At 36.1% G+C, this 27,468-nt stretch overlaps 1 protein-coding gene across 1 annotated transcript in view; it reads left to right on the top strand.

Annotated features, from left to right (window-relative positions):
• Nucleotides 1–246: 246 nt before the first annotated feature.
• LOC141502965 (desmoglein-2-like) overlaps nt 247–27,468 on the top strand; it is a 40,162-nt gene continuing 12,940 nt past the window's right edge. The window contains exons 1-9 of the mRNA XM_074207995.1: nt 247–307; nt 17,644–17,679; nt 18,441–18,575; nt 19,445–19,606; nt 19,755–19,899; nt 20,435–20,601; nt 25,426–25,563; nt 25,693–25,878; nt 26,015–26,280. Of these exons, the coding sequence (XP_074064096.1) occupies nt 260–307; nt 17,644–17,679; nt 18,441–18,575; nt 19,445–19,606; nt 19,755–19,899; nt 20,435–20,601; nt 25,426–25,563; nt 25,693–25,878; nt 26,015–26,280 (1,283 nt within the window). The 5' untranslated portion in view covers nt 247–259. The remainder of the gene's footprint in view (nt 308–17,643; nt 17,680–18,440; nt 18,576–19,444; nt 19,607–19,754; nt 19,900–20,434; nt 20,602–25,425; nt 25,564–25,692; nt 25,879–26,014; nt 26,281–27,468) is intronic.

Raw genomic sequence — 27,468 nt, 5'->3', positions numbered from 1 at the left:
GGTCCGGGGACGTCACCGTCCCAGGTGTCCCCGTGGGGGTCTGGGGGCGGAGGGAAGGGGAGGCTGCGCTCTCTGCGGAGCTCCGGGCCCCGCTTCGCCGCCTGCCGCCCGGCGCCGCCGTCTCCCCACAACCAGAGCGGGGAACACCTGCCCCCCGGGCGCCCCGGGGCCGCGCCCGCAGGAAGGGGGCGGTGCCGCCGCCGCCCCGAGGGCCTGGGCGGAGCGGGGCTGCCCGGGCCGGACGGACGCGGACTCGGCCATGGCTGCGCGGGGGGCCCGGAGGTGGCCGGGCGCGCTGCTGCTCCTGGTGAGTCGGGATCCCCGGGGGGTTCCTGGGGCGGGGCGGGGCCCCTTTCCGGAGTCCGAGGCAGCGGGCCCCGAGGCTGCCGGCGGGCAAAGCGCGAGTCGGGGCTTGTCCGCGCCCCGCCCGAGCCCGGGGCCGGGGAGCCCGGGAGGACGCGGCCGCCGCGCACCTGGCCCAGCCCCCCCAGCCCCCTCCCTGGCCTCGGGGCGCGCGATTCTGCCTCCCCAGGAAGGAAGCGGGCCCTGAGGCCGCCCGCCCAGGCCGTTGCCGGCCTCTATTAGGCGCCTGCTGGGTCCCAGGCTCTCCTAGGTGCGGGGGGAGGGGAGGACGCGGAGAGACAAAGGGAACGCGCTGGGCCTGGCCCGCCCGGGCAGCGAGCCGGGGCGCCCGTAGCCCGGCACCTACTTCTAACTCTGAAATCCGCGCTTCATTCACATCTCAAGAAACCACAGCAACCAAGGCATATAGAGACAGGAAACCTCGAGAACACCCATTGAACACAGAGCCTACGACTTTTTTTTATCTTTAATATTTATTACTATTAAATAAGAACGTTCTAGAATTAGGGTACAAATAATTCGGTTTTCATAAATTGATCTTTAATTTTTGTATTCCCTCAAAAAACAGTGACCATAGAAGATCCTGAGAACAGCGTATGTGGTTACCTGTAACTTAAAAAAAAATAGCTGGGAATGATATCCCCTTGGGCCTTTCCTAAGCTGTTCTCTCCAGGTGTTTATTCTTTAATTTTTATTTGTTTCATCCTTCCGCTATGATGCAAGCCCTGTGAGGGCAGGGACCGTTGCCTAGATGTTCTGGTCCCGTACAACAGTGCTCATTCTAAGATCAAAGAAAAACAAACTCTACACAGTGAAGAGTTAGTCTAGGATTTGTGTTGCTGAGACGGTTCAGTCCTGTTTGACTCTTCATGACCTCATTTGGAATTTTTTTGGCAAAGATACTGGAGTGATTTGCCATTTCCTTACAGATGAAGAAAATGAGGCAAATCAGACTGAGTAGCCGGGTTACACAGGTAGATTTGAACTCAAGATGAGAGTTCCCAACTCCAGACCCAGCCGCTGCGCCACCTAGCAGAGTCCAGGATTAGGAATTCTTTAACTGGGGGCTTATTAGCTTGTTTTGGCTTTTTTTTTTTTTTTACATTTTAATTACAAGTTTTCTTTTGTATTCCTATGTATTTTATGTACTAAAAGTATTATCCTGGGAAGGAAGGGACCTCAAGCCCTCATTAGACTGCCAGAGGATATCACAGGTGAAGAACCTCTAGTGCTCCATAATTCTTAAACTTAGTTTGCAATCAAAAAATAATGTTTAGGAGTAAAATATAGAGATAAGGAGAAATGGTTTGTTTCTTAGAATGAAAGTTCCTTGAGGTCAGACTCATTTCTCTGATGTCTGCCAAGTAGGACAATGTCTGACACATATTAACACTCAATGAATAGATGATTATGGATTGAATCTGGCCAAAATAGTCTTATTTCGTTTTTGCTGTTTTAAAAGCATATACATCTTGTTCTTATGGCAAATGATCAAAAATGTATAATATAAATATATTTTAATATGTTTTGTTAAAATAATTTTTACATGAATATGAATATGGGGGAGTATGATTCCTTTTAATGGATTCTCTGACCTCATACAAGGATAACCAAAAAGATGAAAGAAACCTAACTCCCAAGTGACTGCAAATATTTGTTGTAGTTAACTTTGATAAAATCATTATTGGGGAAGATAATGGAATAGTTTGCTATTTCCTTCTTCAGCTCATTTACGGATGAGGAAAATGAGGCAAACAGGGTTGAGTCACTTATCCAGTGTCTTCGAGATTAGATTTGAACTCATATAGAGTCTTCCTGACTCTAGGACAGAGTGCTAACCCCCTGAGTCACCTACTTTCCTTAGATTAAAACAGCATTGCTTTATTAAAGAACCTTTTATTTATTTCTGAAGTAACTTCTTTTATATCAACATAAAATTACTTTGGGGGAAATACAGTGAAATCAAGTCCTGCTTGTCATGTGATTTAAATTAAATATGCTTGACTGGAATTGTGAACACTTATCCTCTAAATAAATCTCTCTGTCTCTGTCTCCCCATCAACCCTTCATTTTATTCATCTGAAAGTCTTGTACATTCAGACACTGCTTATAAAACTTTTATGAATTTAAAATTGTTTCATTCATATCTCAAGAAAGAACAACTCAAACAAATCTTGGTAGTGTATAAAGATAATTAGTAGCTGAACATAATACCTAAGACATTCCTATTCCCCCCTCAGTGGAGGAGTAGGAAAATTCTTGGTCTAGTCTTTTGATTTCCCACACTTTAAAACACATCAGAATTCAAATACATGATAGCAGATTCAGAGTGTGAAAGGATCTTAGAAACTACTTAGTCCACATTCTTTGTTTTACAGTTGAGGATTCTGGGGCCCAAAAAAAAGCTGAATGACTTACCCCAGTGTTTATACTGGCAATAAGTAGGTGAATTGGGGTTTTAAAAGACCTTTTAGGACCTTTCACTTTTAGTCCAGAGCTCTTAGCACTGAGCATACTGCTTCCCCATTAATTTTTTAAATGGAGTTTTAATCTAATAATCGAGATATTTCTTTTTAAGCAAGATTAACTAGCTCATATAGTGTCACATAATATATTTAACCACCAAAGTGTTACCCATGGAAAAGAATGCTTAATTAAAAATCAGTCTGATGTCCAGGTACCAGCAAAGCCTAGCTAAAAAACCAAGGGGCTTAATACTTTGAGTTTGACCTATCCGAGATGAATTCTGTAGAATGAAAAGGATGCTTCAATAAAGCCAAAGAGGTTTTAGGAAGTAGTTATAGTAAATATGGTCTACAAAAGGAAATTTTACCAATTATCATTTTAGTTAAATTTCAAGTTTCTGAAATTACACCCCCCTTCCTCTTCTCTCTCACACACATACATATACATATATGTATGTATGTGCATAAATACATATATAAACAAAATCATATGTAAATTCTAGTTCTCAAATATGCTTCCTGCTGACATCTCATAAATGAAGAAAAAAATAAAATTTTGGTTAGGATAATGTTCTTAATGACCTCAGTTCTTCATTTGGATGATAAAAGTTTGTTCATGATATCTTCAGTATGAAAAGGGCTGTTTAAAATTAAATGTATAAAAAATTGTCTTAATGAATATATAAAATAATTGTTGGTTGATTTTACTACAAAGGGTTTGAACTTAGCACTTCTTGACATCAGGTCCCACAGTCTATGGTGCTACCGTCCATTACTGATCTCTAAACATTAACATTGATATTAACCCTAAAATGATAGTTCAGTGGAGATAAATATAATTCAATTTGACTATTTTTTTTAGGCTTTTTTTGCAAGGCAATGGGGTTAAGTGGCTTGCCCAAGGCCACACAGCTAGGTAATTATTAAGTGTCTGAAGTCGTATTTGAACCCAGGTGCTCCTGATTCTAGGGCCAGTTCTCTAGCCATTGTGCCATCTAGCCACCCCCTATCTTGACTTATAAATGCATCTTAATTATTTGTTTCTAAGATCATAAATTTCTTGGTGGTAGGGACCTTAGAGGCCATAAAGCCCATCCCCCTTATTTCAGTAAGTTTTTGAACAGATGTCTTTTTGCTTCCCCTTCCAAATCCAAAATTCTTTCATGTGACCACCCTTTTAAAAATATTACTTGTTGAGCTGCTAGGTGGTGCAGTGAATAGAGCACTGGCCTTCAAGTCAGGAAGACCTGAGTTCAGACACTTAATTACTTAGTTGTGTGATATTGGGCAAGTCTCTTAATTTCATTGCTTTGCAACCCCCCAAAAAAAAAAATTTAGCCGTGAGATTATAATTAGAAAGAATGCTTGTTTTGTTTTAATTTTTAAAGCTAACCTGGCATAGCTCTGGTGCTTTTTTGACAACATATGAGTTACATAATACATAAAAGTTTGTTTCAATAAAGAATTGATATATATTCATTTGTGAAAACGAGTTGGTAAAGAATATTACTTTTTGTAGTTTTCAGATTTTTTTATTTAGTGCCTATGTCATTGAAAACTAGCACCATTCTGTATGACAAGCTAGTTTTATATATTTTTACATATCTTTTTTTTTAAATGGTTCAATTTGGCAGTCTGCCAAAGCCACCTGCCAAAATAGAACAATTGTCAGAATTTCTGATAAAGTTCAAGGAACTGCCCCTTGTTTACTTATATCATGATGAATTAGGGAATCACTTCAGTTCTTGAATTATAATTGAATTTATTTTAAAACAATAGAACTGCATCATCTGATAACCCCTGAGTAATTGAGTTTAATTCAGGGTGCTTTTATCCTGCCCTTTGGGGACCTAGAAGATGGTTGGGAATTAAAATATGAGTAATGGAAAGATAAGTAGCAATAGCAAAAAGAAGGGAGCAGGGCTCAGAATGGGATTGATTTTTCAATTTTGCCAAGAATTCTGGTTTCCCTTGCTTCGTGGAGATCACCAAATTTGGCATTCATCATTTCTTCTTAGTCTCACAAATCCAAGCTAATCTTTTCAGTCTTTCTAATTCAGCACAATAGCCTCCTCTATGATTTTCTTTTATTTCTCTTCCTGGACCAGAAGAAAGGGGAAGAAACTGGGAAAACAAATTACCAAATACAGATTAAATGACCTCCAAATGAGAATTCTTTGAAAGGGGTAGGAAGGGAGTAATCGACGCTGAACAAGTAATAAGGATTGTTACCCACTTTCTGGCATAATGTAAGTCAGATTTAGGGGAATAATTTTAACTATATAGTCAGACATTAATGTATGCTTATGTTATACTACTTTTCTGCTTTCCCAGTTCTTTTCATTTGTTTTCAGAAAAAAACAACCTGAGAATTCAGAGGGTGGACTTTTTCAGTTTAGGAAGCAGTTTTTCCTAGAATGCTACATATCACAACTTCTCTGCATTTAAAAAAACAAATAAATTCACTTGTTATAGATCATCTAATGACACGAATCAAGAAGAAAAGGCCCCTTATTGATACATCTTTAATTAGGTATAAAAGTGATAGCATTCAAATATGAATTGATCTACATTGTTGAGGGGTCAGGGAGGGAGAAACTCAATCTGTCTACACATCTATTGTAGTGATTTAACAAAAATGACTTCTAATTAGAATAAAATACATAATCTTAGTCACACTAAACATGAGACCAGTAAAAGTGTTTATTTAAAAGAAATTGCATCTATAATGAATACTTTGAGATGTTTTTGGCAGACATTGATTATTCCTTAAAACCAGTATTTCTACATTCATGAGTATCAGTATAACACATAAGCTATCAGTCTTTCATCCCTCACTCTCCCCACTGACTCAACTGCTTTTCCATTTATACATTTTCTGATTTATTTCACTTTACATGTTTCCCATAATTTATTAAATTCCTCAGATTCCTCATCTCTTACATTTTGATGATCTCACATTAATATACCATTATTTGTTCAGTTATTTCTTAAATTGTTGGATATATACAAACTAGAAATTTTAAAAAGATTTTCAAAAAAAAGAAAAAAAACAAGACAAAGAAACAGGAATGTTTGGACCTTCTGCACTCTGTTCTGAATGAATTCCTTTGATGATTCAACTTTCAGACTGCTACAGGCACTCTACCTAAAATGACTTCATTCTAACCTACAGGCAACATCAATCACTTCTGACTCCTGAGGTCAGCCCCTCATGATTACAATAGAAATACTATAATTCCTAAAGTACTGTCAGAGAACAATTTTTTTAATTCTGTTCAATAACATTGAGCCATTGAATTTCCTTTTTTTGTTTAAATTTTTTGACTTTTGTACCAATTCCATTATGATTGAAAAAGTTTACAAGTGAGCTGACTGTACTAGATGGTATTTGATTCTTTAGTTTCTTAAAGGAGAAAGAAAAGCACAATAAATTAATCTAGGTTGGTGAAATGGCTTATTTTGATTGCCCTCATGTGGAACTGACTTTGAAGAGAACCAATTTTCATAAAAGCTAAAGAAATTCCTTCTCTGTATTGAATTATTCCAGTATTCATTCCTGTTTATATTTTTTTCTCTTAGAAGTTTTTTTTGGAAGCATGGTGGTAAACATTACAAATTGAGAACAGGGACTTAGTTTTCTATTTCCCAGAGTCCTTGCAAATAGTAGGTCCCCAATAAATATTGTGTCTAAATGATCTTTATTACTCCCTAAAACCATAATAATTTTAATTGCCCACATTTTTTAAATTGTTTGCATGGATAATGATTGATCTTGTGTGATTTAATTAGTATAGATAATGTTTGAATAATGGAACTCCCTTGTCCAGTGTAGAGTGACACCATGTCTTGTGATTTGCAATCTTGGAGAATTCCCCCAAACACTGAGAAATTAAGGACAAGTTTTGAATCATAACCAGAATCTATCATTGGAGAACTAGAATCCAGATCTTTCTGGCATCAAGGCCAGATCCATTTCCACTCTGTTATTATAGTTAATAAAAGTATTTATTTCACAACTACAAAGTGGTAGAACCACAGCATTATTCATCAGAATAAAAAAAAGTAATAAGATTAAAATTTAGTATTTCTTATAGGACTAGATTATTTTATGGTCAGACCCTTCATTGGTATGTTTTTATTTTTAGACTTGAATGCATTTTGGCAACAATGCATTTTAAAAGTTTTTATTCAATAGTAAAACAAATTGAAAAATCAACCAAGATGTTATCTAGATTTCCATTCCAGGTAATACATGAAGAATCTTCATTTATTTCCATATGCCTTTAAAGAGGAACTTTATCTTTGGTAGACTGCACTTTTTAATGATTTCTAAGGGAATCAGTAGAAATAGGGCCAATACTTTCATAGGAGATGACCTGTCCTAACAGGAATAGCCCTTGACATAAAAATTTTATGACTCAATCGCTTAGTAACCATTTCTAACTCTTTCAGGGTGACAACTATAGGTATCATAAACCACATTTTGGTTAACCAGAACCAAAGGGTGGCTTCATTGTGTTTGTAGTTTAGAACTTGGAAGTTAACTTAAATACTTGCTGACAGTCTTACTCAGCATATTTTCTGATAAGCAGAAAAGTGTACCTATCTTTATTTTTATTATCTCTTAGAGATGTTTATGCGTATCTAAGCAACAAGAATCTAAGCTTATCTCATTCTACTTTTGTTTGCCCTAGGGTGCTTGCCTAAGAGCTGGTTCTTAGTGATTGCTGAATTATTAAATAATAGAAGACATGGTAACTAAGTGGATCCTTTCTAAAATGTCCAAGAAATTGATAAATCATAAAACCCTGTGCTTTATTTTAATTATTGTTAAGTTTTTGTTTAATGTTTTACTCTTAATGTTTCCAAAACTTAATTGAGTTATAATTTGGTTGTGATGTGGTTAGAACTCTAAGGATATTCAGTGATTTTGCAATAGAGAATCTTGCCTCACATTTTCCTGAAAAAATAGAAGCCATTTCACAGTGAGTTCCTCTTCTCCCCTAATTTTTATCTCAAGATTTCTTGAAGTCATCCTCCATTTTTTTCTTTCAGTGAAGAGGTAGCCTCTGCCCTCAACCTTTCTATTTGTGCCCTTGATCCCTACTTCTGTTTTTTCTAGAACTTTGCCCCAAATAACCATGTCTAATTCTCTCTAGTTTTCAAACTCTCCCTGTCTATTGTAAATGACTTCGAAAATATAAGATATGTAAAGGTACATTAAAGATAATCCCAGAGGGGGGGGGGCTGGGGGAGACTGAAGAGGGGAAGAAAGAAGTGAAAATGCTATTTGCAGAAAGTATCAATTAAGCTGAGTCTTGAAAGAAGCCAGGTGAGCCAGGAGGTAAAGATGAAAAGGGAGATTATTTCAGGAATGGGAATTCAGTTCTGTTGGCTGGGGTGAAACCCCATCACACCTTGCAGAAATATAATTCATTGTTTATACTCTGTGTAGCTTCATGGATGTGTTAGGCCTTGGTGGTCCATTTAAAATTTTTATTGTTTTTTATTTTTATTTTTTATTATTATTAATAAATTTTATTTTATTACATGACCTTTATTCACAAATGTATTCTTCCTCCATACTCAGTAAACTATCTCTTGAATAATTTTTTAAAATAGAAATGAGGCGGTTCAACAAAACTAACCAACAAATAAATCCCGTAGACCCCCATCTATAACAAAAAGACAAGGGAAGTGGATTTCCTTATCTCTTCCTAGGGTCTAAGAGTGGACATTATAATTATACAGTATTCAGTTTCATAATTTTATTATTTTTTTATTATTTCCAATTCTATTCTATAGACACTGTATTGTTTTTCTGATTCTTCCACATAGGATCAGCTGGATGGTTCAGTGGATAGAGTTTGAACTTTCAAAGATCTTAGTTTTAACCCTGCTATAGATCTAGACAAGTCATGTACCTTTGTCTCAGTTTCTTCATCTGTAAAATGAGGATAAATAATAATTGCCCCTACCTCACAGAGTTACTTGATTCCAGAGGATAAAATGAGGTAATAATTGCTGATCAGATAGTAAATGTTATGTTAAAGTTAGGTAGCATTTACTTAATTCTGCATCAGTTTTCATGTCTTCCCATGCTTATCTCAGTTCTCCACATTTATCTTTTTATGATATTTTAGTACAATTATATACTACATTTTGTTTAGCCATTCCCCAATCAATGAACATTTGTTTCTAGTTCTTTGCTACAAAAATAGTCCTATTATGTATATTTGATGTATATAAGATCTTTCCTTTGGAGTAGTGCATTTTTTTGATGATGCATTGAATTCCTCAATCCAAGAGAGGAATGGAAAAACCACTCAGTCTTCACTTTTTTTAAGAGTTATCATTGTTCCTAATGATATACAGTCAAGAAGTGCAAAACCAACCATAGTAAGTTTCTCCATTTTTTTTTAGTAGAGAGGAAAATGTTTTATTTTAATTACAAGCTTCACACTTTAGAAATAACCTCCCACAGATGATTTCAAACTTTCTCTATCCATTGGCGCTATTTTTCTGCTTCCTTTGAATGCCCTCTGATCTCCTCCAACCTTAAAGTACAGAATAAAAATATTACTTTGACCTTACCATCCCATCTATATTTCTTTTTTTGTCTTTTTTTCTTTTTTTTCTTTTTTTTAGTTTTTTGCAAGGCAGTGGGGTTACGTGGCTTGTCCAAGGCCACACAGCTAGGTAATTTAAGTGTCTGAGGCTGATTTGAACTCAGGTCCTCCTGACTCCAGGGTCCGTACTCTATCCACTGTGCCACCTAGCTGCCCCCATCTATATTTATTTCTCTTCTCTTTTACTGCCAGACTTCTTGAGTCATTATACTAATTGTCTTCACTACTTCACCACTCACTCATAGTCTGTCTTTTCACACTATTTACTAAAAATGTTATTTCCTCATTTTTTTATCCTTTTGAACCTATTCACAGCTTTCCTTTGCTTCCTCCTTGTTTTCCTTCCTCCTTGTCTGACCTGTACTCAGTTTATTTTACTGTTTCTTCTTCCATCTTCTATTTATCTAAGGATGAATACCTTTCAAACCTTTATCTTGGGCCCTATTTGCATCTCTTTCCCTTGGCAGTATCTTCACCCACAAATTCAGTTGCCGTCTCTATGCAGACGACCCTAAGCAATCCCTCTTTAACATCAAGACCCGATATTTCTCTTGAACTATAGCCCAGCACCAAGCTACTTGTCAAACACTGGATCATGGAGGAGACTTCAGAGGACAGCTAGTCCAAACCCCTCATTTCTTTAGAAAATTGAAACCCATGGGAGTTAAGTGAGTTGCCAAACATCATACAATTTGTAAGCATCATAGGCATTATTTGAACCCAAATTCTCTGAAATTAAGTTGGTGTTTTATTTCCTGAACTGTCTCCATCTGAATATTTGTCTTCCTTCCAAAGTTAACATGTTGAAAATGGAATCCATCTTCCCTTCACTTCCCCCTTTCCTCATCAAAATTTCCCATTCTATTGAGGTTATTACTGTCTTTTGTTCATCAAAATCTATTCAACTCTTGTACCTAATCATATCCATCACATCCATTCACTTACTAAGTCTTATTGATCCTATCTCCATCTCCCATCAATTCCTTTTCTTTTTTTTCCACTCATCCTACCATCACTGCCCCACAACTACAGTTCAATCCATTATCATCTCTCCCTGAGCCTGCTGATTGGTCTCCCAGTTTCCAATCTCTCCCCATTTCTATCTATTCCTCCCCACAGCTGCCAAAATATTCTTCCTAAGACACAACCCTAAATGTGTCATTTCTTTAGTCAAAAACTTTTCAGGGACTTTCTTTTGCCTGTAGGATAAAGTACTGGGTTGTTTTTCAGTCATTTCAGACTCTTTGTGACCCATTTGAGGGTTCTCTTGGCACCAGTGGTTTGCCATTTCCTTCTCCAGTTCATTTTATAGATGAGGAAACTGAGGCAGAGTTAAGTAACTTGTCCAGGATCACATAGTGAGTATCCAAGACCAGGTTTGAACTGATCCAGTGTACCACCTAGTTGCCCTCCGAGACTTCCTATTTTAAAGACTTCTGTAATCTGCCTTCGGTCTACCCTTTGAATTATATTTCATGTGACTCCCCTCTAGGGGCTCCACCCACATTCCATCTAGACTTCACCTGCTTGCTATTCCACATACCATTTTATATATTGCCTCCATACATTCACTCATTCCTTCATCTCTACCTCTCAAAAATCCTTATCTTCCCTCAAGACTCCACTCAGATGTCCCCTCCTTCATGAAGCCTTTTTTTAACCTTTGTATTTTTTCTCCCTCTGAATTTTATTTATTTTACTATATTATTTTTCCTCAGTTATATGCAAAAACAATTTTAACATTGTTTTAGGAGCAGCTAGCTAGGTGGCACAGTGGATAGAGCACCAGTCCTGGAGTCAGGAAGACCTGAATTCAAATCCAGCATCAGACATTAATAATTACCTAGCTGTGTGACCTTGGGCAAGTTGCTTAACCCGATTGCCTTGCAAAAAACAAGATTAAAAAAAATTGAGTTTTGTCTAAATTCTCATCCTTCCTACTGCCCCTCTCATTGATAAAGCAAGCAATATGATATAGGTTATAAATGTGTAGTCATTAAAACATTTCTTTAATAGTCATGTTATAAAGCAAAGCATAGATACCCTCCCCAAAAAGAAACCTCAAGGAAAAAAAGTATTCTTCTATCTATTGAGACACCTCTTTCGCTTCATCCCAAGTCCTTCAGCATTGTCCTGGGCCATGAAGTCTTTCTTTATTCACCTCTATAAAATTTGCAAATATTGACTTCTCTGTATATATTTTTGCAATTCTCACTAGTGATATGTAGACATCTTAATGATTAGAAATGATTTTTAACTGTTTTCTTTCTCCCCAGTGCTTTGTACATAGAAAACACCTCATTGTTGGATTGAATTGAATCTTTTATCTCTCATGTTTCTCTGAGAGTATTGAGAAATTTTTTCATTCCCATGCCCGGTGGCCACAGAACATGTTTAAGTCAAAGGTAGTTTAGAAGTGCTGACCTGAGCCCCATCATCACTATCTTTGTCTTTCATTAATTACATAATCAAAATCATAGACAAATTACAAACTGTTCAAGTTCATTGTAGTTTGAAGATAACACATAATTGAAATACTGTATTTCAGAAACTGAATCTTTTATTATGATTGTGTCATTTTTGGACTTTTGTCCCTAAAATGAACCTAATTGGGTTTTTGCCTGAAGTAATCATATTTTCTTGAGGCAAGTTAGACCCTCATTGGTTTTTCTAGTGATGGCTCCAGGCAATCCCAGGCAATATTTGAGCATGGTTGTGGACATTCTATGGTAGTGCTGAAGCAATGGACTTGAGTTTACTAGAGACACAGAATATTCTGCCAGATTCCAGCTGAGATGCATCAACAAAAACCATCAACCCTTCTGATGTTTCCCCTCCATCTGAACAAAAGGGGACATTTAACAGCTTAGATTATGTTTTTTACAGAGTTGTTTAAACTTTTCCACATTCCTCTGACTATTTTTTTCCTTACCTTGAGGAAATTATCTAGCCTTTATCAAACAGAAAGCATAGATCATATTTCAGTAGCTTAAAAAAATACTTTAGTAGACAGGGTGGTTTGTGTAGGAAAAAGAGATACCTTTTTTCATTCAAAGACCTCCAGGGTATATAAAGTACCATTAAATATAAGGGCATTTAGGCAGGTCCATTCTATATTGTTCTAGTCTCAACTGATATTAGAAAAATTATTTTTCTTGAGTCAGTGAATTGAAAGCATTCTTCTTAAGTAGAATTTTTTCTGAGACTCATAGAGTTAGTTACATCACTGGAAGTACTGCCTGGAAGGGAGTTATCATAGATTTTATTACTTGTTAGTTATCCTTATATTATCAAGTGTTAAATGGGAGACCCTTGCAGCAATTTTGATTTTGTGAAAATGGTGAGAGTTATAAAAATTCATTGTGTTATAGTGGCTAGAATGTTGTATATTCTGGAAGACCAGATTTCAGATTCTACCTAAGACTCTTATATCCCCCCCAGGCCTAGAATTCCTTCCCTCTTCATCTCTGCTTTCTGGCTTCCTTGGCTTTCTTCGAGTCTCAGCTAAAGTCTTACCTTCTACAGAAAGCCTTTACTGGCCCTCCTTAATTTTAATGTCTTCCTTCTGACACTCCTTCCCTTCTCCCCTGCTTGCTTGTCCTCTCCTTCTGTTTGACTGGTTCTTCCCAGAACACATTCTTTCTGTGTGTTATAAAAGTCAGTTGTGAGTTTGTCTTTCAAAAATTCTTAATATTTTCCTGTTAGCAAACCTGTGACTTAAGTCTGCACAGGTCTGTAATCCTTGGCAGGTGACCATCCAGTCTTTACTTGTGTGCTCTCACTGATGAGGAACTCTATCCCACAATAAACAACTGAACTCCCTTTCATGACACCTTGTCATAGATTTGGAAAGAACCTAATGTACCTCATGATCTGTTCTTATCCAACTCACTTTCTGTGACATGGTTTTGATAAAGTAGAAAGTGGCAATGGAGTCCAAGGAAGTGGGTTCAAATCCTTCCTCTGATAGATCTACATGTGTGACTTAACCCTCAGTTTCCTCATCTGTAGAGTGAGAAAATCAGACCAGAATGCCCCATTTGACTTCCTACACAGTTCTGGTCACAGAATCCTAGGTATGGACCTTAACAGTGATAGAATGTGATGATTCTTCAGCCATTTGAAGGAAGAAATAGCACTGGTCCCTGGTAAAGGGGAACTGAGTTCAAATCCAGTCTCAGATATTATTAGCTTCATGACCTTGGGCAAATCACTTAACCTTGATTGCCTCACATCCAGGGTCATCTTTAGTCATCCTAATCCATTCCGAAGGAGAAAGTGAGACCCGTGGCTTAGCACAGCACCCCCTCCCTCAAATCCATTCTGTGTTCTTGTCATGACATAACCTCCCCAATGTCATGGTCTTCACAAATGAAGGACAAACTGTCATTATCATTGTCATCATTACCAGTCAAGAATGATTCTGGGTGGCCAGAATCTGAATCTGAGTGGCCTGAATGTAAATGTCATTAAGAGAAAATATCAAGGAGGTCTTCCCCCCACACACTTGGAGAGGGGAGGTATTTAGTTTAAAATGTTTGGGTTTCCTGCAGAATTAAGGAAGATTTAGAAAAGGCCATTGGAATTAGCAATTATTTGGTCATTTGATGTCTCAGAATTAGGATTTGTTTCTGGCAAGAACAGCAGAACATCAAGAAGCCATGAAGCACTATTCTAGGGAATTAACAAGATCATTTTTGGAATTAGGGAGTTGGGTGTCAAGCTAGACCAAGAGATAAATAAAGCTAACAGAGGACTTGTGATGAGAGCACTTAGAATAGAGACACACAAAGGTCAGATTTAGTAACTGCGAGAGGGAGTAGAATAGACAGAAGGTAAATAGGCTACAGTCAGACGGGGAAGCTCAGAACTTGAGATCTTTGAGGTGGGTAATGAATTATAATATGCCTAAGGGGAGACTTGAAAGTGAAGGACACAGAGGTAGAGAACTTGGGAATTGTGAGGTTAGGGTGCTAGAGGAGATTTGGTTATAGGTTAGATCAGTTACTGGGGATTTTGTATTTGTCAAAGGGAGGTGCCTATAGGATGTAAAGATTAGTATCAGGGTGGGAAAATGGGGGGGAGGGAGAAAGGGAAAGGAAAAGATCCATATTTTCAGTTCAAAAATTTTAGATCTTTATGGATTTAGTTTCCATATGACATTGGAACTCCTATGTCCTTCATCCATTGAAGTCAGGCTAACAGCTGTCAGAGAGCTGGGATCTAAATACAGAGTGTGAAGACTACAGAACGGTCCAATTCAACTTTTGTAAAGAAATTGCTCTGTAAACATTAAAGTACTATATTAATAGTAGTGGTTACAATAATGAAAAGCAGAGGGTATATTTGAGAAACATTATAGTAAAGGAGATCAACTGTGCTTAAAGGGGAGTGAGAGGGAAGACTTAAGATGGTGCCAAAATTTTGAACCTTTTCAATCTCAGACAAGGTACCATGAAAAGAAATAGGGAAGTCAAGATAGAAAGCAGTTTTTATTTTTTTTAGGTTTTTTTTGAAAGGCAAATGGGGTTAAAGTGGCTTGCCCAAGGCCACACAGCTAGGTAATTATTAAGTGTCTGAGGTCAGATTTGAACCCAGGTACTCCTGACTCCAGGGCCAGTGCTTTGTCCACTGTGCCACCTAGCTGCCCCTAGAAAACAGTTTTTAAAGAAACATAAGTTCAGGTTTGTGTACAGTGTTGCCAGGACTACAAATACATCATAGGATCATAGGTTTAAAACCGAGAGGTAGTTTAAGGGTCATTGAGATGAGTACAGCCTACTCATTTTATTGATGAAGTGAGTTGACTTACCCAAGGTCATATTGCTAATAAACTTCTGAAACAAGTGAACAAGATAGGTCTTTCTGACATCAAGTTCAGTGTTCTCTCTATTAAATCATGATAAGGAAGCTATTAGCTATTGCAATATGAGTCTTTGACTTGAGAAGCATCCAGACTAAAGGTAAAGTCTGGGTTTTATTCATATAAGAATGAGATTATCAAGCGAGATTGTTTTGAGAAGAAGGCTTGGGGGGGGGGGGGGCATGGAAAACATAAGAAGAAAAGGAACCAGTAAGCACTATTAGAGTAGGAGGGGAAAGCCAATGAAATAAATGAACAATTGTCGGCAGAAACTAACTGGAGAAAGAAATAGCAAACCATTCCAATGTCTTTGCCAAGGAAGACCCATGGACAGAATGGTCCACAGGGTCATGAAGAGTCAGATATGACTGAACAGCGATAACAGGAAGATTAAGGCATATGTCAGATTTTGAACTTGGATCTTTACTTATTCGAGGTAGAAAGCTATTTCTAGTATACCACTTTCCTATACTCCTGAACTATCCTAAAAGACAAACTACATTTGAAAGGAAGGGAATGAGTTACAGTCCCAAAGCCAGTATCTTTTGTTTCAGAGTTAATCCTTGGAATTTAGGAGGCCACTGATTACCTTAAGTTCACAAAGCAAAAGTTAAATAGCAAGGAGATACAGAGTGGACAATAAAGGTAGTTAAGCTTAGACCACTCTCAAGAAGTTTGGTATTAAAATGAAGTCAAGAACTTCTTGTGATAACAAAGAACTGGAAACCAGATTGATGTCCATTGAAAGGGTTATAATGACATAAACTGTGATATATAGATGCAGTGAAATATTATTGCTGCAGAATCATGTCTGACTGTTTGTGACTCGTGGACCAAACTGATAATCAGATTTTCTTGGTCATTTTCTTCTCCAGTGGATTAAAACAAATGGAGTTAAAGTGACTTGCTCAGGGTCACATAGCTTGTGAGTTCTGACTCCAGGCTCAATGCTCTGTCCATGGAGTCATCTGTTTTCCTCAGTTAAATATTACTAAGCCATGAAAAGGGGAATAAGAAAAACTCAGAAAAGCATGGAAAGATATGGACTGATGTCAAGTGAAATATAAGAACAAGAAAAACAAGATATACAGTGACAATATTGTAAATGAAAAGAACAGAAAATATTTGAATTGTGTGCAATTGATAGAATTTTTAACCAAAGGGGAAGAGTGCAGTGGGATGAGACCTTGAAAATGTAAGAGAAGAATAGAGTAACAGGGTACCTAGATAGAAGTGATTAAGGGAACAGATAGAGCAGTCAGTCTTAGGAAACAGGAGGTCTTCCCCTTTCCCTGCAATAAAAGGGAAGGAATGGAAGATAAATGAAAATAATGAGAAATGCTAAGACTGAAAGAGCTGGAATAAGTCAGGTGAAATATGGCAAGATTGTGGGGAATAAAGAAATGTGGAAGTTTAATGGAGACACTAAGTTTATATGTTAGATTTTGAAATTAGTTTACTTGGGGTCTTAAAAAAAAAGTCATCCAAGTACCTTTATAAGATATAGCATAATTTAACTCTTTGTAGGGGAAGAGTGCAGTGGGATGAGACCTTGAAAATGTAAGAGAAGAATAGAATAACCAGGTACCTAGATAGAAGTGATTAAGGGAACAGATAGAGCAGTTAGTCTTAGGAAACAGGAGGTCTTCCCCTTTCCCTGCAATAAAAGGGAAGGAATAGAAGATGAATGAAAATAATGAGAAATGTTAAGACTGAGAGAGCTGGAATAAGTCAGGTGAAATATGGCAAGATTGTGGGGAATAAAGAAATGTGGAAGTTTAATGGAGACACTAAGTTTATATGTCAGATTTTGAAATTAGTTTACTTGGGGTCTTAAAGAAAAAGTCATCCAAGTACCTTTATAAGATATAGCATAATTTAATTATTTGTCTCTAGGTGGCCCAGTGGACTCAGAAAGATGCATCTTCCTAAGTTCAAATCCGGCCTCAGACACTTCCTACCTTTGTAACCCTGGACAAGTCATTTAAATTTGTTTGCCTCGGTTTCCTCATCTGTAAAAATGGAGAAGGAAATGGCAAACCGTTCCATTATCTTTGCCAAGAAAACCCCAAATAGAGTCATGAAGAATCAGGCACAATTGAAAAGACTCAACAAAATTTTTGGTGTGTTGAATTCAAGTCCATTTTTATTCTGAATAACAATAAGAAGGAAAAAAAATAAGAAAAGTAATTTTTTTCACTTCAATTTCCTAAGCTGTTTTGTAAATATATTGTTCTTTAAAATATTTCTGATGTACTCAAGCTGTCATGGTGATAGGATGTATATTATGAGAAAATAAACATATATCTTTATTTTACAGATCTACTTTCACCTTAGTAATGGACTTCACTTAGAGGTAGGCATCTGGGATAGGGGAAAGGGAATAATTTATTTGGAGAGCAGAAGTTTATGATTGATAAAAGAAATGTTTCAGCTCTTAGAAAGATCTTAAGATCTTGTAATGGCTATTGTAAATATTTTGAAATAAGTTCTCACTCAATATTGTCCTTCCTTCATTTTTCATGTGATTTTGAACATCAGAATGAGATGGGAACAGATCTAATTTTTAAGTCATTTTCATTGCTTTGATGATAAACATTTTCAAGAATTTTTGAAGCCCAGATAAGGTTCTGGAAGCAAGAGAGACTAATTCCCTTTGTCATTCCTTAAACCTGTAAATTTTATAAACCAGTAATTTTACTTGAAATGGGACAAATTTAAGTCTCTTTTTCGCTAAGATTTTTTTCTTATAATTTTGAGCAGTTAACCAGGGGTTCACTAAAATTTAATACAGAAAAGAAACCTTAGTTTTTATTTAATAATAAATTACAGTACTTTACTAGTTTATAAGCTGCCTTCAGTGAAAATGAAATAAAGGCCAGAAAGGTTTTACTACTATAAAAAACAAAGATAGTCTACTTCTATCCCTCTTTGAAAGTTGTACTTATTTTTTGTTTTATGTTTTGGGGGTAGTGGTGGTAAAAATAGGCATTTAAATGTTAGTTTGGACAAATAAACTTATAGAATACTATACTTTGAAACTTGTGTATAATATATCCAAAGAAAAATCTCAAAGTTTTAAGATGCTCAAAATTCCATCTTGTTTTATCTTAATAGGTTTTATATACAAGTAATAAAAATGATCAGATCTCTCAACCAGGGCACTTACTGCGACAAAAGAGAGAGTGGATCACTGCCCCTGTGTCCCTTCGAGAAGGAGAGGACCACTCAAAGAAGAATCCAATTGCCAAAGTAAGTCTGAGAGGCAAGATAAAATGCACCTCTGATATTTGAAATACAAGGATTGTGCAGCAGGACCAAATCCAAATTTTTATACTAGAGTTGGGTAAATGTTAGAATGATACCTTAAGTCATTAGTTTATAACATATTTGGTTTTTCAAAACCCATCAACTAGCAAAGCTTATATTCTTTTATCCAACATTATCAGTATATCCTTTTGTCCAACCTCACTTGGGGAATGAGATGTTCCTGATATTTCACATAAGTGAATTTTCCAGGTAACTTGAATATATTTAGTTCCCTTTTAATGTTAAAAAAAAAAAAGCATTCTGTAGAATATAAGATACTCTATAGAATATAGAACATAAAATATAGCAAATATTCCAAGAAATCTTTTAGCCTTTCCTTGATGAGTAAAATGAGGACCATGGACTTCATTTTTTGTGTATGTTCTTAAGTATGATTGATACTTTCTTGTCCTTTCTATTGCCTTCTTTTATTCTCTGGTGATTCAGGAGAGAAGCTGACTAAACAAGAATCATTAAATTAAAACAAAAGACCTTGTTTTGGGTGGAAGGGCCTAAGGCACGCTCTTGAATAAACTCCCTTAGTTTTAGTCTACAGACTTGATTCTTGTCCTGGTTCTTGCCAGTTTCCTCGGATAGTTCCTATAAAAAAAGAGAGATATCACTATTCATATTCCTCCAAATGTAAGTACCAGATTTTCCAGATTTTAAGAACATTCAAGAAAAAAGTTACACTGTCTTATACATCTTAATCCATTCAAAGGAAACTTTTCCTTTGTAAAACTGTTTACCTAAAAATTTAAAGGAGTTTTAAAAAATTTATTAATATGTTCAATCTGTCGTTTTTCTGCCAGATACACTCTGATATTGCTGAGGAAAAAAAAATAAAAATTACATATAAATACACCGGACAAGGAATTACAGAACCACCCTTTGGTGTATTTGTCTTTAATCAGAATACTGGTGATTTAAATATTACTAAGATTCTTGACCGAGAAGAAGTTCCGTTATATGTAGTAAGTGGTATCATTTTACATTTGTTTTAATAAACTGCTATCCATTTTAATATTGTGGGATTTATTACCTTAATTTTCAAATTGCCTTTTTAATTTTGCTAAACATGAAATATTTCAATCCTTATTTAATTGTTCAATATTATTTCAGCTAAGAGGTTATGCTTTGGATGAACAGGGAAACAACGTGGAAAATCCATTAGAGTTGCGAATTAGGGTTCTTGATATAAATGATAATGATCCCATATTCACCCAAGAAGTCTTTGTTGGATCTGTTGAAGAACAAAGCCCAGCAAGTGAGTTATTACTATTTTATGAATGAACATTTTAAATAATTTGGAAGTATCTTTGAGTAAGTGTTCTTTTAACCTATGTGTTTCTTATTTGGAAAAAAAAGTACTACCATGAATATAAATACTTAAAAATAAAATTATTCTTGGCAAACTATAGCATTCTTTTGAAAAACTCAAAAAGAATTATAAAAGAGGTGTGTGGTGTTTGTGTGTGTGTGCATGTGCACACCTGGTAGTTGAGGGGTGGTGATGACAGGTATAAATAAATAAAATATAAATATTTTATTATTTATATATTTATATTTTATTATTATTACATTTATTATTTATATAAAAATATAAATAATAAAATTTTAATGGTAGGAAAATGAAGCGTACTTATATCTGATAAAAATGCAATAAAAATGTTTTCTTTTGGTTTATATTCATACATTTTGCAACTCCTGAATTTTAAAGTTAAATTAAAACTCATATAATATATAAAATTTGGAAAGAAGGGGTTGAATCGAGAGGAAAATATATTTTGTTCTGTCTCCAGATACACTTGTGATGAAAGTTAGTGCAACAGATGCTGATGAGGAAGGTCATATCAATTCCAAAATTTCTTATAAGATTGTCTCTCAGGAGCCTGCCCAACCTTTTGTCTTCTTCCTCGATAAAGACAAAGGAGAGATTCTAACAACAGCATTTATTCTGGATAGAGAGGTAAAATATTGATATTCTTGTTTCAGCTCTCCTGTGTATTTAGTGTTTACTTTTTTAATTTTTTAATTTCACCCTCATTCTCTAACTTGTTTTACTATTACCACTATTAAAAGAATCAATCAATCAGTATGAATTTACAGGAAGATAACAAAGAAAGTCAAAAACCTTGGCTTTACCTTCAAGTAGTTCACAATTTAATGAGAGAGACACTATTCAAAAAGTGTAATTTCAGGATGTATGTACGGTAAATGGAGGGTCATTTCAGGTGAAAGGCACTTGCCCTAGGTGGAGTGGGTGAAGGTACTGGGAAAGAAGGTGTAATGGAAGCCAGGGAGCAGAAATGAGGAGGAAGAACATTCCAAAGTGAAAAGTCAAGAGTTGGAGTCTCATATTCAAGGAATAGCAAGTAACATTTGGATTGTAGATTACATGGAAGGAGGTAAACCATAAGATGACTGAAAAGGCAAGGAGGAGTTGACTGTAAAGGGCTTTAAAATTCCAGAGTATGGGGTGGTTAGGTGGTACAGTGGATAGAGCACTGACCCTGGAGTCAGGATACCTGAGTTCAAATCCATTCTCAGACACTTAATAGTTAACGTAGCTGTGTGGCCTTGGGCAAGCCACTTAACCTCATTTGCCTTGCAAAAACCTTAAATAAGTAAATAAAAATAAAATGCCAGAGTATTTTTTCAGTTGATCCCTGGAGGTGGTGGGGAACCATTAGAGTTTATTGAATAGGGAAGTAGTATGGAAAATCATGGATGGATTGAAATAGGAGTAGGAAGACATTTGAGAGACCAGACAGATAGATATAGTAATAGTCCATTTGAAAAGTGAAGAGGAATTGGCCTTGGGTGGTAGCTATGTAAGTGGAAAGAAGGAACCATATGTGGGACATGTAGTAATGGTAGAAATGATAAGATTTGTTCAAGAATTGCATGGTGGGATAAATGTGAATGAGGAGTCAAGAACTGATAACAGTCTTGATAGCCTTAGTGACCAGAAAGATGCTGGTGCCCTCAACATTAACAGAAATTCAGAACTAGATAGGAATTAGGGGGGAAAAAAAGATAATGAGCTCTTTTATTTTATCTTATTTTTTAGTCATGAAATAGTAAAACTTTTCTTTTAAATACTATGTCATTTGTTCACATGCCAAAGAACTTCCCAAAGATTGGCTTCAGATGTCAATAAGTAACTATCCCTAGGGGCAATTTTTGTAGCCTTTCAGTGTCTTCTTCAAGTAATCACAGTATAATGTCACTGAATCCTCTCTGAGGGCAGGGCCTACTATATTTTAACCTATATCATATTCTCTGGAACCCTGAAGGTGTTGGGAAATGTCTCTTCTCTGCAGTTAGCCTAAGATCCCACTGATTTTGTTACCCACAATTTTAGGAAGTCAGTGACTAGTACTCCAGTTCTTTTTAACTGCTTTTACAAAAGGTTATTTGCTTAAAGATACAGTAAGAAGAATAGCATTAAAACATTTCCCCCAGCACCTTTCTCATTGTAATTGTTTAACTCTTCATGTTCCCATTTGGGGTTTTCTTGGCAAAGATACTGGAGTGGTTTGCCATGTCTTTTCCAGTTCATTTTACAGATGAGGAAACTGAGGCAAGCAGTTACATGACTTGCCTTGGGATTACACAGCTAGTAAGTATCTGAAGCTAGATTTGAACTCACTATAAGTCTTCCTGAATTCAGACCCAAGTCCTGTGCCATCAAACTGCCTCCAAAAATCACTCCAGGCCACTCCAGTTGCTGGACAAAGAGAAGAATTAGGTTCAAAATTATCTCAGTTCTTATTGGCACTCATTCCACAAAGTTCAAGTCCAAAGCCAACAGAGTGGACTTCTCCTGGGCTGGCAACACCAGACCCTTTTTATTTGATTAAGTCACTGCTGGGATGATTTCAGCAAATGGACTCTTAAGTCATATTTTGGACATCTGGAATTAGATGTCTCACAGGCATCACAAACTCATCACATCTAGGACTTTGGGAGTCATTGAGGTCACTCAGTAAGAAAATGCACATTAATGTGACATTGGAGGATATATAAATTTCTCTGGACAGTCTAGAAAGCAATTTGGAATAATATGTAAATGACAGCTTAAAATGCCTTTTGACTTAGAGATTCCATTGCTAAGCATTTTTCCTGAAGAAGTTAAAGCAGAAAGTAAGGTCCCATTTATACCAAAATATTCCTAACAGCACTTTTTGTGGTAGCAAAGACCTGGAAACCAAGTGGATGCCCATTGATTGTGAAATGACTGAGTACATGAGCACAATGGAATATTATTACTATGCCGTAAGAAACACATAAAGAATTCCAAGGCTCATGGGAAGATTTGTATAAAATGATACAGAATGAAATTTTTAAAAGTTAGTAAACAATGTACCTGATTACTACAACTACATAAATGGAAAGCACAGAATAAACAAACTTAATGTTTTATAATTATAATTATTAGTCTCAATACTGTAAAAAAGTTGAAAAGATCTATGCTATACCCCTCATTGAAGAGGTGGTAGATAATGGATATGAAATAATATATATAAAATCAGATATAGTTGAAAAATTAGTTTTTGCCAAATTGCTTTTTTTATCTTTTTTTATTTTTCTTACTTTTTAAGATTTAGTCTGCTTATTTCATCTGAACCTAGAAAAAAACAGTAGACATTCATAGGACTAAACCAGCTACCAATCAGCGTAAAAGCTTGGACCCACTCCATTTTTTGACCTGAACTAATTCACTCTTTTGAGGGCCACCTAGTGGCCTCTCACTCTTAGGAGCTTACATATTGCTGTTGGGCTTAGCCTGAATAGCCAATTAATCTAATACATGGCACCTCTGAATTTCCAAGGAATTCACTTAGCCTCCACTTCCCCAGTAGCAGATACTACAAGTGTATACCACCACATCTGGCTTTTATCTTGTTAATAATTTTTTTATATTAATTATATTCCCAAATATTCCTCCTGCTCAAAAGCCAACAAGACTAACCAACACATCACCAAAGTCCAACATTGCAAAGTGTTCTGCATGCATAGTTCTCTACCTAAGGGGGGGGGAAAGACTAGGAAAGTACCTTTTCATATCAGAGTCAAGCATGGCAGTGGTACTTTCATTGCAGTCAGTTTCAGTTGTGTGATCATTCTTTCCATTTGCATTGTGTAGTAATTTTATATATCATTTGTCTTCTTACAGTTCTTCTTACTTCTCTTTGCATTAGTTCACACAAGTCTTCCCTTGTTAACATATATTTATCACATTGTATATATAAATATATGTATGTATATATATATACACACACACACACACATTCATAAATCCTTTTTTGTGCCCAATCTGTGGTAAGAGCATTCCGAGCTTAGATCAAACTGTAACTTGACTCTCAATAGTGATGTCATTTCAGTCCTCTTCAAGAACAAAGGAAAATAAAGAGACCAACCTTTATCATAGTCATAATTTCATACAGATAATAATATTTTACAACATTCTTGCACCAGATGATTAGTTGATGGGTACCTTTGATTGTACTGATTGATGGTATTCTTTGCTACCTCAAAAAGTGCTACTCTGTAATTGGGGACTATAACTTTTATATCACTGACTTCTTCATTCCAAGCAGTGGGATCTCAAGATCAAAAGGTAGAAATCTTTATCACTTTCTGAACATAATTCTAAATTATTTTATGGAATGAGTGCACCAGTTCATTACTATACCAACAAATTACTTTAATAGCTAAGCATTTGTTTATAAGGTTTGTTAAGGTTTGCAGAGCACTTTTACAAATATTGCCTCATTTGGTAATATTTCGTGACAGCCTAGTGAGGTAGATGCTAAAATTATCCCTATTTAACAGATGAGGAAATGGAAGATAAATGTCTCACCTAAGGTCACATAGCTAATAAGTGTCTGATGTCAAGATCAACACTATATCCATTGTTACAGCCAGCTGCTGATAATGTGCCTTTCTTTCCATAACCCCTCTAATATTAACTAATCCTGTTTTGGGTCTTTTTTTTTGCCAGTTTGCTGAGTCTAGTACTTAGCCCAGTGCCACATATCACATACTAATAAATGCTTCTTGACTTTACTTGAGAGAATTGAAACCTGTTATTTTGATTTATAATTCTCTTATTTTTACTAATTTGAAGCAGTATTCTCTATATATTTATTCTTTGTTCTAAGTCATAGGTTATTAACTATTTTTTTCATTATGGACTCTTGGCATTCTAATAAAACCTATGAATCCCTTCTCAAATATCATGTTTTAAATGAAAAAAAAAATCTATCTACAAACTGGAAGGATCCTCAGTCTAGTTTAATCCCTCCAGTCTAAGAATTGGGCAGTTTAGTTTAATATCTTCATTTTACAGACTGGTGGAACATTGAGGCCCAAAGAAGTTAATTGATTGACTCAAGGTTACAGGGGTAGGATTTGAATTCAGTTACTGTGACTCCAGAACCACTGCTCTTTCATTGTATGAACTCCATTGTAAAAGCACAAAGATACAGTGGTTTGTTGTTGGTTTTTAAGTAGAAACAATCAAAAACAGGTGACTATAAACCTGAAGAGATAAAGGGGGGGGGGGGTGTTAAAAAGTTATTTAATCCAATCCTCTGGGTTTTTTTTTATATATGGAAACTGAGACCCAAGGATATTAAATAGTTTGTCCAAGTAATTGACAGAACTCAGAACCAAAATCCATGTTTTCTGGTCCTTTTATATCCTGAATTCTTTCCATTATACCAGAAACTCAGACTTGTGTAATTGACTTTAATTGATTGTTATTTTGCTCTGGTAAAAACAGACATATAGCCACTACAGTCTGATTGTGGAAGCAACTGATGGAAATGGACAATTAACAGACAAGCCAGTGAATCAAGCCAAAGTACAGATTAACATTTTAGATGTCAATGACAATATACCTGTGGCTGAATTTAAGACGGTAAGTATTTATGTGAGGTGGGCATATGCATTTGTACAACTAATGCAGTCTAACTATGACAAAGTGATTTCAGCTTACATTAAGTTGGACTGAATGAATAATTCAAAGCAATATGTCCATCTGTTGTAGTATGAAGGAACAATTAAAGAAAATGAGGCAAATGTGGAAGTTTTACGTATAAAAGTAACTGATTTGGATGAAGTAGGCTCAGATAACTGGCTGGCAAATTTTACATTTATCTCCGGAAATGAAGGAGGTTATTTCCATATAGAAACAGATACTCAGAAAAATGAAGGAATTGTGACTCTTATTAAGGTAGGTATTCCAAGTTTTGAAAGACTGAAAAATGTTAATTGCAAATTTTAAGTTGAAAATAATGACCCTTCCTATTAGGTCCAGGACTTGAGGATTTTGTTAGAAGTAAAAAAGTTCCCATTTTTTTCTTTCCCAGGAAGTGGATTATGAAGTCCTGAAGACTCTTGACTTGAAGATCATTATCACCAACAAAGCACCATTTCACAAATCAATTATAAATAAGGTCAAAGCAACAGCTATTCCTATCAAGATCAACGTGGCAAATGTCGTAGAAGGTATTTATTTTAAGAGCCAAAAAATCGTGATCCAAACCAGTGAACACATGGAGAAGTCAGAACTAGGTAAAACTATTGGAAGATTTCAAGCCTATGATGAGGACACTGGAGAAGTAGCCCAAGTAACGTAAGGCATTTATTAAATTTTTTCTCTTTATGAATCTTTTTTCTAACGTTTTCTAACTGGATTAAAATTAGGATGGAATTGGAAGGTTTTTCCAGGTCCTACTTTGTATATTCCTTAAAGAAGAAACTTACTCTTTCCAAAAGCTTTGTGGAATCTCTGAGTTGGAAGTAGCTTCAGAGAGGACCAGTTCCAACTAAAACTCACATAAGAATTCCTTCTTTCACATTCCTGAAAAGTAGCTTAACCTACCTTGTTTTAAAGACCTTCAAGGAAGGGGAAAACTCTCTACTATCTCTTGAAAAAGCCCATTTCACCTTCAATCAATCAATAAGCATTTGTCAATAGTACCTTATATGGGCCAGACACTGTGCTGTGCTCTAATCTCAAACAATGTTCCTTGTTAGACTGTTTTTCTCAATAATGACAAAAATCTGACCTGTGGCTTCTCTTCTCATCTCATCTAGCTCTGCCCTCTGGGGCCAAACAGAATATAACTGCTTAGGCCATCCTGAATAGGCCTTCCATCTATCTTTTATAATATGATCTCCAAACATCTCCTTGTCTTGGTTGCACTGTTTAGGACCTGTTCCAGGAATCAGTGACCTTCCTAAAATGGGGACCCAGAGCTGAACACCATACTCTTGATATATTCATACCAATTCATCATATCATGGCATCATTACCTTGCTAGTTCAGGACACCTTGGTATAATCAATTGTAATTGTAATCAATTCCTGCTTCCCTTGGCAAGATGTGTGTCTATAGAAATGTGTGTGTATGTGTATTACATAAGAAACACAAGAAACAGATAGTGGAATCCTAGAATTGGAAGTGAAGGAATCTCAACATTTCAGAGTTAGAAGGAACCCCAGCAGTCATCTAGTTCAATCTGTACCTAGAATAAATAGAAACATACCTGACATGACCCTTTAACCTGTTCTTGCCATCTTTCATTGAAGGGGAGCTCATCCGTTCTTCGATAAAATCATCGATAAATATTTATTCTATTCTAATTCTAGGCTCTAAACTAAGCACTGAGAGTACAAAGAATAGCAAATTTTGCTCTCAAGGAGTTTGCGATTTAATGAGAGAAACAACATGCAGACAAATACACATAAATATGTGTGTGCATATGCATAATACATATACATATAAACACACATATATATACACAAATTCATATACACA

The sequence above is a fragment of the Macrotis lagotis genome, chromosome X (genome assembly GCF_037893015.1).
Source record: "Macrotis lagotis isolate mMagLag1 chromosome X, bilby.v1.9.chrom.fasta, whole genome shotgun sequence".
Classification (NCBI taxonomy): domain Eukaryota; kingdom Metazoa; phylum Chordata; class Mammalia; order Peramelemorphia; family Peramelidae; genus Macrotis; species Macrotis lagotis.
The sequence above is the reverse complement of the archived record's forward strand: the minus strand, read 5'-3'. Positions and strand labels throughout refer to the sequence as shown.